Source organism: Chenopodium album, chromosome 25 (assembly GCF_948465745.1).
Source record: "Chenopodium album chromosome 25, dcCheAlbu1.1, whole genome shotgun sequence".
In the NCBI taxonomy this organism is placed as follows: Eukaryota; Viridiplantae; Streptophyta; class Magnoliopsida; order Caryophyllales; family Amaranthaceae; genus Chenopodium; species Chenopodium album.
The window spans coordinates 11,450,441-11,461,899 of record NC_137858.1 but is presented as its reverse complement, the minus strand read 5'-3'; the positions used below and the strand labels follow the sequence as shown (position 1 = coordinate 11,461,899).

The 11,459-nt window shown below is 36.2% G+C and overlaps 1 protein-coding gene across 1 annotated transcript; it reads left to right on the top strand.

Moving 5' to 3' along the window:
- Positions 1–11,397, top strand: LOC145613677 (uncharacterized). Its single transcript, XM_081668760.1, has 17 exons — positions 1–314; positions 415–457; positions 670–791; positions 2,678–2,785; positions 3,078–3,219; positions 3,301–3,414; positions 3,858–4,064; positions 4,173–4,662; positions 4,987–5,129; positions 5,299–5,648; positions 8,161–8,328; positions 9,112–9,402; positions 9,499–9,840; positions 10,080–10,124; positions 10,206–10,291; positions 10,530–10,611; positions 10,767–11,397. The coding sequence occupies exons 1-17, from the start codon at positions 138–140 to the stop codon at positions 10,845–10,847; spliced, it is 2,991 nt and encodes a 996-aa protein (XP_081524886.1). The 5' UTR covers positions 1–137; the 3' UTR covers positions 10,848–11,397.
- Positions 11,398–11,459: the final 62 nt, after the last annotated feature.

The window sequence follows — 11,459 nt, the reverse complement described above, 5'->3', positions numbered from 1 at the left end:
CATTTTCCCGCGTTACCATTTCGCCCTTATTCCGTCATCTTCTTCCCACACTCACTTTCTCTCTCTTCCTGTCAGCTACTCAACTCAAACTCAACACACTTTTTCTTCTTCCAATTTTCTGGGTTTCCCAGAAATCAATGGATTCGAAGCCATTTAAGGGTTCAAATGTGTTCATGTCCAGAAATTTAGTACCTCCTGAAGTGTTCGATTCTCTTCACGATGCCCTAAAACTCAACGGTGCTACTGTCTTCCTTTGTTGTGATCCTTCTCGCAATTCTCCCAACGATTTTCATGTCATCGCTTCTTCTCACCATGTTTGAATTACTCCTTTTCTCTCTAATTTGTGCTTGATTTATTGCTGTTTTTTGAATTTTTTGAATTGATTTTTGTTTCTGGGGTTTTCAATTTTTGCAGGAAAAATTTGAGGATTTGAGGGCGAAGGGATGCAATTTACTAGGTAATTTGCGTGCTTTTATTTTGGGATTTTTTTTGTATTTTTGTTTGGATTTTGATGTTGTTGTTTCAATTGGTAAATTGCTGAAGATTGTATGACTTGTGCAACACTTACTTTTTGATTGGATTCTTGCAACTGATATTTACAATAGTGTGTATAAAATTAGAGTTTATACTAGATCATAGATTGTAAAATGATTACTATTTTATTGGCAGGTCCACAATGTGTTCTTTCCTGTGCAAAAGAGAGGCGAGGGCTGCCTAGGCTAGGTTATTGCTGTTGTCTTGCTATGGATGGTGTTAAAGTCCTTGCATCCGGCTTTGGGCAAGAGGAAAAGGTAGTTATATGGGATTTTGTTTAGTATTTTTTTTTGTACTCAGAAAATTAGCTTCTTATCAATCAATCATCAAAGCCTTAATCTCATAAGTGGGGTTGGCTAAATGAACCAAAAGTAATTATTCCGTACAGTCATGCACAAAAATATTCCTCCATTCCTTACGATTGGCGATTTTTCCTTAGTTTGTCTGCAGTGCCTGCAACACCGACTTTCTTGCGAAAAACTTCATTTATGATTCAATTAGAAAATTAGCTTAGATAAGGGAATTAAATATAGATGATTCTGTATAGGTTCATATACCTTGCCAGTAAGTTTTTGACAAAGGCTACTAGCCTACCATGCTTATCTCACAGCTATAAATAAGGTTGTTGAAGCAAGTCTTGTGTGGTTATCAAAATTTGATCAAGATCTTTAATTTTAACTATAAGAAGTGCTAGGGGCCAAGAATCTTGGGTGCAGTTGAAATTTTGAATTTTGGGAATGCTTTCTAAAGCTTTTAAACAACCTAATACTCCTTATGTTTCCTTTTTGTGTTCTTGTTTGTAATCTTGCAACTATTCAATTTGGAGAATCTTCTAAATCATTCCCAATATATAAGAAAAAACATAGTCATGTGAGGTTTTGTTTGATTCGTCTCAATGTGTGCGGTATATACATCAAATATTTAATAATTTCTACCAATATGTAATTAGAGATACTATTGGTCAAAGATGTGCAATGCCAAACAAGTACTGTCAAAGCAGGATGCCAGGAGGCCCAGGAACATAAAAAAGAAACAGAGTGAGTAACTAATACTTCACTAGCCTTGTATGACATGTTGCATCATCAGATGCTAAAACAGTTCTTACTGTTCATTAATTGAAAATGGTAATATCCTATGCCTTTAAGTGGTTATTCAAGAAACATTCTTTTGCTAATGAAGAAACTTTAAAGCCTCAAGATTAAGGTAGTCCTTTTCAGCTATAATCAACATGTCTACTCATTAATATTATATTCAGTTGCTCGTTGGTATGGACCAGATTTCCCACAATCACAATCACACGAATTTAAGGCAAAAGCTTGAGTATTGATTAATTAGAGTTTGAATTTCAAATTTTAGGAAGATAATTAAAGTTTTAGGCTATAACTCTCATGGTAGCTTGAGGCTACCAATCTCACATCAAGTCACTCAATTTCTGGATGGTTGCTACTACTTGACAAAATGCCTTATATGCTCTAGCTACTCTCAAGCAATTACAATGCCCTAATATTAATTAAAGTTGTCTTCTAGCAAAAAGCATAACATGGCTATGACATCTAAGTATATCAGTCAACAGCTTTGTCTTCTTTCCCTTTTTGGCTTGCTACCCAAAAGCTACTGCTTCTCATGTCCCTCCCCTTTCTGATCTTGTTGGTTGACTTTAGTCACTCCTCCTTTACTGTTGAGATTGTTGCTGCCCTTGGGCCTGCGTTGGTAGACCCGAATAGGTGTTTGGGCTTTTCTTGAGTGTTGGACCGAGTGAATAAGTGGATTCATAACAATTGTCTCACTATCATGCATTGGCAGGGGAGGGATATTGGCTTGCATCATGATTTGCTCTATATGTGACATTCCATATTTATATTGTTAGATGTTTGTCTTCTATTCTTGAATTGAATTTTGTCTTATGTATTTCTATACCCTTTTTTTTAGTAACAGCTATGCAATTGTGTTAGTTTTAACTTTTTGTTATGTTGACTACTAATTTGAAGGAGCTGGCTTCATTATTTTTGACTTTGCTTGGGAATTTACATTTTGATCTCTTCCTGAGATGCTTTGGCTTATCTTGATAATAATTATTCATGTGCCTTTGGCTGTGTATATGTTCTTTTGGGTAGGATTCCTCAATTTAGTTAACATTTTGCAGGAAAGAATAGGAAAGCTAGTGACTGCTATGAGTGGGAGCTTTACGACTAAGACTTCCTTGGATGTTAACTTTATTATCGTGAAGAATGTGATGGCTGGAAAGTACAAGGTTTATTTTTAAATTTTTTGTTTTATTTTTTATTTTTTATTTATTTTTATGATTTTACCCCCCAAGTCCCCCACCCCCGTTTTTTTTTTTTTTTTTGAAAGTTTTGGTTCTTCAAGATGCATATTTGTTAATTATTCTAATTGTCTTCTCATATGAACTGTCTACCTTGTTATTTGAAAAACTCAGATGTAGTTTTGTCTTTGTCAGCGACCTCAGATGTGCTTTCTGTCTTTATTATTGCTGTTCAATTCTCTTTATATGACTCATTTTGCATGACTTCATGTTTTGGCAGTGGGCTGCGAGTAAAGAGAAGAATATAGTCACTATTAATTGGTTGAACCAATGCTGGGTTGAACACCGTGTCGTTCCCCTAGAACCATACAGAGTCCCACCCTTTTCAGGATTGATCATCTGTGTCACTAGAATTCCTGGAGGTTAGTTTTGTATGAATTTGCTGTTGTTGTCTCTATTTTTATTAACTAAATTTGCTGGCAATTTATCAACAATCTTTCCAGATGAGCGGAAGGAGATGGAGAAGCTTATCATACAAAATGGGGGAAAGTATTCTGCTGAACTGACCAAGCTCTGCACACATCTAATTTGTGAAATATCCTTAATTTTACTAGACAGCTCATTCTAAATCATTTTCATATATTTGTATAAATTGTCTTTCACTATGCTAGAAAAATTCCTTTATCCTTCTCTTTAGCAAGTATACTGGTGAATCTGTTACGTGAAACTTATATTGTCACATCGCCACCAATGTTAGTTTCACACTGTTTTCCTTGGAAAATGGTTTCTTCTGCTTAATTTCATATTAAAGTAGTTGACACAGTTTTCTTCACTTTTAGGTGTGTGTTTTTTTTTTTTTTTTTTTTTGGTGGTAGTTACAAGTATGCTTGTATTCCTATTTATTATTTTATCTTATCTCTTTCACAATATTGCTGTTACAGATATTGAATTATAATTTCTACAATTTGTTACTTGTTGTTAAGCAAATGTCTATCAACCCCTTTTGTTCTTTGTATGGGAATTTCTCATGCTTCTGTTCCTTGGCTTACCTTCTGCTCATAAGATGCTTCTTGTAGATCTCACTTGTGTATTTTGTCAATTAGAAATATTGCGCCTAGCCTTTGTCCACAGACTTTGCGGATTTTGTTATTTATTTTCCTTAACCATGCTCAAGTTCCCGAAGGTGACAAATTCAAAGTTGCAAAGAGGTGGGGGAGTGTCTGTATTGTTGTTCGAAAATGGTTTGATCAGTCGATTGCTAGAAGAAGTATGCTTCACTGTTCTGGGTTTATTATGTACTTGTATTGTTTATTCTAGGACATAGGTAATGCCCAACTATGAATGCTTACTTTGGCACTATTCTTTGTTGTATCAGTATGTCTCGATGAGGAAGCTTATTCAGTTCAGAGTCCTTCCATCTCTTCAGCTTCTGCCTTGAGGAAAAAACTAATATCTAAGTCCTATCAGGACAAGTGTACAACCAAGTCACAATCTATTTTGTCATCAGCAGCCACAGATTCATCTTTGCAAGCTGCTCCATCTGTGTGGACCACAGATTCTGATTTGGATGTTGCTCAATCTCAAAATCTTTCTTCTGGTTGTCAGAATGTCACTTTCATTTCCAAGGATGAGGAAACTGAACGACATGATCTTCCTGGTGATGCCAAGGATCTGGATTGCTGTATTGCTGATGATTCAGAACCTGATGATGGCTTATACCTATCGGATTGCAGAATTTGTCTAGTTGGTTTTAGTGCTTCTGATGTGAGAAAACTAGTTAGTATTGTACGTAAAGGTGGGGGCTCTCGATACATGTCATGCAGTGAGAGATTGACACATATAGTTGTTGGAGAGCCATCAGATGCGTAAGTCCCCTTTCACTTCCTTTTTGTGCTGAAGAAAATGCTATGTTTCCCAATATTTTTTTTGTTATGCTGGAAATAGTCCCTTTGCTTTTCCAAGTGTAAAAATTGGTCATATCATCTTTCATGAGTCCCATACTTGCTAGCAAGTTGAAGGTTCAAGTTTCACCCCCAGAGTAGAACAGCTTCTGGTTAATCTAATGCTTTTTGCTTCTCTTCTATTTATGATTTGCTAAATTAACTTCTTTTTTGATATGTTGCACTCATGTTTTATCTCTATAAAATCTAAGATGGATATTATCTTTTACATCTTGCATTGTTTACCAGCGAAAAGCGGGATTTAAGAGGCTTGGCGGCTCATGGTGTTATACGTGTTGTTAAACGGAACTGGCTTGAAGATTGCGATCGTGAAAAGAAAGAGGTTCCTGTAATTCAGAAGCACATTGCTTATGATTTACTTCTTTGCAAAGGTCTCTTTCATTGTCTATCAATGACTCTTCTTTTGTTTGTTGAATTTTATCTATTTGTTCTAGTTGCTAGACTTTGCTTTGCTTCTGTGTATTCTGTTTCCAAATGGTTGGGAATAACTTGGTGAATGGTATTAAACTTTTTTCTGTCTTCCACACTTGTGCTATGCAGATTCAATGAGCTTGTCAAGTAAAGCACCAGTTCCTGCTGTGAGCAGTGATAAACAAGGGGAAAGCTTAAGCATGCTTTTTAGCTCACCATCTGCTCCAAGTTCGGGAGCTGTAGGCTCAATTACTGATATCTCACTCGAGAAAAGTGGAGAAGACATCTTTGATATCAACCTGAACAATAGCCGCTCTACTGAGAGAAGTCAGAGAACAAAGACTTCTATACAGAGTGCAAAGGCTTCTGCTTCAAATGACAAAGACACAAGTCAAATAAAAAAATTTCACAATGGAAAGTCTATACATGTATTCATCGGGAAGCGGTTTGGTTTTTCACTTTCTTTTCCTGATGATCAGGTTAGTTTTTTCTGATTCTTTTTTTCTGCTAGGCAATCAGTTTGGTGTTTGTGAAGCATTTGACTTTTTGTTCTTTTAGCAAAATATGAACTGCAGGACACATATGGTTATGCTGTTTGCGACAACTGAATTTTCCCATCTTACTTTTCTGGTGCATGCGTCTTATGCGTCATTTTCTTTTCTCTGACCAAATATCATCATAATTTTTTAATGTCTCATTTCCGTCATCTTTGGCATCCATGCTGTATACTTGTATGACTAAGCTAATTTTTCATGCTTCTTAATAACAAACAACAATGTCAACCTATTGTGGATAGGTTTTCAGTTTAGGATAGGGCAGTAGATTATGATTTCATGTGTTACATGAAAGGTCCAATTTCTTGTCAGTTGTCACTAAATGTTCAGTTGGCTTTTATTTGGATATAATTAACCCTATGTGTAAGTAATATTAAGACACTATTTTGTCTATTAATGGGATAAATGAATAAAATAGTAGATAATTTGGTTTTAAGGAGTCTAAAAATATTGTGAGGGAGCTTTTCTTGCAGTTTCCCCCCCCTCTCTCTCTCTCTCTCTCTCTTATTTTATTTCATTTTATTTTTAAATATTTGAGTATATTTTTATCCATGTTGTAACTTACGTAATGGATCATCTATTGTTCTTTTGCCACAATGCTATCCCTTTGTCAGCACATTTGCCTCACTTGACCTTCCAAAATTTTGTGGTCAAACTGTCAGTGATTTAGCCAAATGTACTAAAATTGATGCCATAAATTTTTTCCCATAGTACTTGTGCCACAGGCTTTGTGATTTATGTATATACGTTGATTTATGCGTACTAACATATGTTTTTTCTATTTTTTAATTTTTTAAAAAAAATTTCAATTTAACCCTTTAGCAAGCTAGCTTTTGTTTCTCTGAAAAAGCTATTGCAGGCTGTGTCAGATATCTGGAATAGCTTAAGTGGGAAGAGTTTCTGTCACCTAACCTTTAAATAGGCTAACACTTTTCCTATGTATATCAAGGGATTCATATTGACTGGTGTTTTCAACTGTATATAGAGACAAGTCAAACATCCATAAGGCTTGGCTCAATTCAACCTTATTTAACCAGGCTAGGGTTCAAGTTCAACTTGATCTACAAAAGTCAGTTTGATTTTGGCTTCACTGCTACATTTTAGATTCTGGTTTGAGTTTGAAGCTTGACTTAAGAACAATTTGAGCCAGGGTGAAACTTTGAGCATAGTCTGTAGGATGCTAGAGATTAATATGAAAACAGTAAGATTACAGCTAGAAAGAGATAGAAATGGCAGCCAAGGGATAGATTGTATTATCAAACAGAGTATTCAATAATACAGGGCCTTCTTTCGAGAGGAAGGTACTCTCCAAAACAAATTTCCTTAACAATTTTCTGCATACATTTCCCCCCCTGACCCCCATCTCCTAATAATACCCAAAAATAACCAGCAAACAAACTCTAGAAGCTGCTAGCAAAGGGCATCAAAATAACAAACTCAATAACTAACTTATTCATGAATTACTACTTTACCCTCTCCCCAAAACTGATTTCTTAACAACTTCCCTCTCATCAATTGTTAGTATTCTTGGGCCTTCTTGCCTAAGTGAAATGGATACCAGGCTTTTGGTGATCCCTTGCATAGGATTGGTTTTCTGATTTTGAAAATGGGGAATCACAATCTTCAATTATAATTTGATAAAATGAAATTCTGCTAATTAGAGGTAGTTGATACTTGATAAAGAAGAGAAATAAAACTAAGGGTTTATGTTGTGCCTACTTTAAATGGAGGATTTATTAAAAATTATTTATCACATAATTATGTTTGCCACGCTCGCAAGACTATGAACCATATACAACCTAATTTGAGTTTGGCTTGTTACATATTGAAACTCTAATTTTGAGCTAGAATTCAATTTGCTAACAAGCAAATTGAGCCGGATCCTTTTTTTTTTTTTTTAATATGAACCAATGCTGAATTTTTAAACAACACCAGTGTCTGTCCGTCCCTAGTCATGTCCCTCACCTTTCCCTTTCTTTTCATGAATGCAAGTTGGGCATGTATAAGGAGAGTTGGGGGGGGGGGGCACAATTTTCAAGACAAGGAATATGAGAATGTTTGTGTCTTAGAATGTGTGCATATGGACACTGTGGTGGCAAACTGGCAATTAGATTATGATTTTAAACTCCATGCATGTATAATAGCTGTCAGCTATCTCCCAAAATGATATAATTATGAGTACATGATATTTCAGTAACAGTAGTGGCTTAAAGTTTGATAGAGATCCAGGATTTTTAAAGTTTGGTCAATGATGTATACAGGTGCAACTCGTGCGATGCTTTTTCCATGACGATGCACTTGGTTTTGTTGTTGCTTTATGTACTTTATTTGTACATTTTCTTAGTATCTACCTTTTCAAATAGCTCTGTTCTTCAAATTTTGTTGAGTATTTACTTGAATTTGTTTTGTGGGTGCTTATATATGGGGAATGGTTTAGAGAGGTGAAGTTGTTCAATGGATAAATGAAGGTGGAGGTGAGGTAGTAGATGATCAGACCATAATTGATGTGGACTTCACCATTGAATGCCATGGTGCGCTTGACAGACCAACCAACACTTTGCAAACTACTTATGTGTCAAGTCACTGGATTCGGTCTTGCCTAAAGGTATGTATCCTTTTGAAGTTTATTCAACTGGTCATATTGAATACTACTCCATTGGGTTGCTTCTAGTAATTTTTATGTTGATGCATGAAATTATGAAATGAAGCTTTTGATGTGAATGATTTCTTCATGATCTGGTCATTTCCTGATTCTCATCAATGCTGCTGAAAATACTATTGAACTGTAATTAAATTTGACTTTGTTCTGGAGGGAATGATGCTTTACTTGTACAAACAGTTGGCCCAGCATCTTTTTGCTTCTATTTCAATGTACCCAAAACTGTTTTGTCACGTCTTGAAAGATTCATTCTGGCCCAAAGGTGACAATCTTTTCAGGTGTGAATTATAATGGACTAAACCGATGTCCCACACTTAGCTGCACTTGGTATCTTACTTGTTACTCCAAGTGTTTTACAATATTTTCCAATTGATTCTCTTCTCAAAAGAAAATATTGTTTTTGTATGTCCCTTCTTAAAAAAGAGGAGGGGGTAGTGGTAATAGCACAGTTGTTTATATGTATTATAGGTTATGAAGTTGTCATTACAAGAAGAAACCACAGCACTTGCTGTGCTTTTTGTGACTGCATTTTGCTGCTTTATCTGGAAGACACTTTGCTGCTTTCGACTTCTATTTTGCTCTAGCTAGCTTGAACATGGGTAGACACCATGTTCATTAGACTTCCGTCATTATTGATTAGAGAATACTGAAGAATTTAATGACCTTTTCTCTCAGTCAGTATGTCACCCTATTGAAAGAATTAACAAAGCGAGTAATTTTTCGTAATAGGATGGACGTTTGCTAGATGCTGATAGTCACATACTTTTTTCTCCACTTCCCTGTCGGGTTCCTTTGCCTGGTTTTGAGGGCTTACGCTTCTGTGTATCGCAATATCCGGAGAAAGAGCGAATGCTTTTGCGCAATTTGTGTTTTGTCCTTGGTGCTAAGTTCGCGGAAAAGCTTACAAGGAAGGTAACTCATCTGTTATGTAAATTTGCCAATGGCCCCAAATATGAAGCTGCCGGCAAATGGGGAGTACGTCCAGTTAGATGCGAGTGGCTTTATGAGTGTGTCAGGAAGGTAAGACTTCCAGGTACATCCAAATTTTTTTATGCTAATAATCCATCTTATTTCTGTATCCTTCTTGTAAACAATTTGGCCATGCTATTTATGCAGAATGACATTGTTTCGCTAGATAATTTCCATCCAGAAGAAGTTCCTCTACATCCTGAGGCAGGGGTTTGCACTGTGACACAGTATCCTACTCAAGCTGCTGCCTTTATCTCTATGGATAATTCGTCACAGTTCTCAAGTCAGTCCCAGGATTTGAGAAAGATAAATACCATACATTCTAGTAAAAGGCTAAGGTTATCGGAATCAAAGCGCATTTCTGATCAGGATGATAAAACGCATATAAATTCTGCAGCTGTGGATATTCATAGCAATGCTAAAGAAAATGGTCAAGGCGTTCCTGATGTTGCTGCTGCTATAGAGGACTTATTGGAGCAAACAAGCAAGGTACAATCTGCTCTGTTAAGTTGCTATGATCATCTATAGCGTTTCGTTGAATCATGGTTGTGGGTGTGGAGAAATCTTAATTAGTCAGTTCAAGTGCATGCATGTTTTTGAAATCGGTTATTCTACACCTAGTGTATGAATGATGAACTGTATTCTTCTTTTCTGGCCATTTAATTTACATTTTGTTAATTTTTATTATGTAATCAATTGCTGGCTAAACCTTTTCTTTTGGATGTCAGATTCAGGATCTAAAGTCACCAGTTAGTAGAGAGTGTGAAACAAATGTATCCTTGTTTTTTGCTATTTCATTTTCTATTCTTACCTAGTCTCTGTGTCATTTTTGTTCTTCCTGAATGATGAAATAGATTTATTCTTCTGACTGTTCAATTCTCGTTAGAGATCATTCAGGTTCTCACTCTGCGTTTGGGCCTTCAAGACATTGGTTAAGCAGGTAGCCTTCTCTACCTTTGTCCATATCTCTACCTAAAAAGTTCGTAGATGTTAAGGGTATCTTTGTTTCTATGGGTAGATGTGATGGGTAACCTTCTCTACCCAACTGTGCATATGGGTCATTGGGTTGGGATGTGATTTGATTGAAATTATTCCATAATTTGTTTTGTTTTAGTTTGTGATTCACATCCTGCATCATGTTTTGGCTTACCTGATTTATATTGGTTGTAATCTTTTAGTCTAGGGAAGGACCTTCATGATGCTTCTCGAGATCTTAACACAGACAATAATGATGGATTTACTGAACCACAAGATTCTCAGGTCTTTGTTCTGATAAAAACTCCTTTTTCACTGTTCTTTATTTCTTCAACAATCCAATCCATGGGAAGATTTACATTCTATGACTTCTTGTAGAGGATCAATAGAAATCCTTTTTAATTATCTGAGATGTTGCTAACTTAAGGTCACAATTGCAGTTGGTTGGTTATGAAGAAGATCTAAGTGGCAGACAATTGTTGTTGGACAAAGCTAGAACCATAAGTAGTAGCATGACTTGAATTTCTCTACTGACTCAATGAGAAGGAATGGAGCAGGGCTATGTTCCGGTATGGAATGCTTAAGATGTCACTGAAATCATGGCCTTGCTGGGGGGAACTTAAATAGGTTTCCCCTCTGCAGAATTGAAAATCAGATTGTCGGACACTCTGACTTGATAAAATCATTACACCGGAATGGAGCATTTGTGTCCAGTGCTCATCATTTTTGACAGTTGGTTAAGCCTTTTCAAGGGTCTGATGAGTTACAGATAAGTGCAGCAGATAACAGCAGCTGGAAATCATTTTGTTTCTCCCAGATATGACTTCCATTCTTGGAAGCTGGAATCAAAAGCTGCTGATTCACATATTAGTGAATGGTAATTACTGATACAGGCTGCTATAAATATGCATTGTGATTCGGTTTCTGAAATGCATTTGCTTGTTGCACGGAAATTCCAATCTTTGCTGTATTGCTTATTTGTACATGGGATTCTGTATATGCTGTGGCTAGGGGTGTTTGTACATATAATAACTGTAAATTAGTGTAATGTGTAGCCTTTTTGCTGTATGAAGGAAGTTGCATTTTGGAGTTGTGCCAGACGATTGCATGAGCTTTGTGTGGCGTTTTGTTCC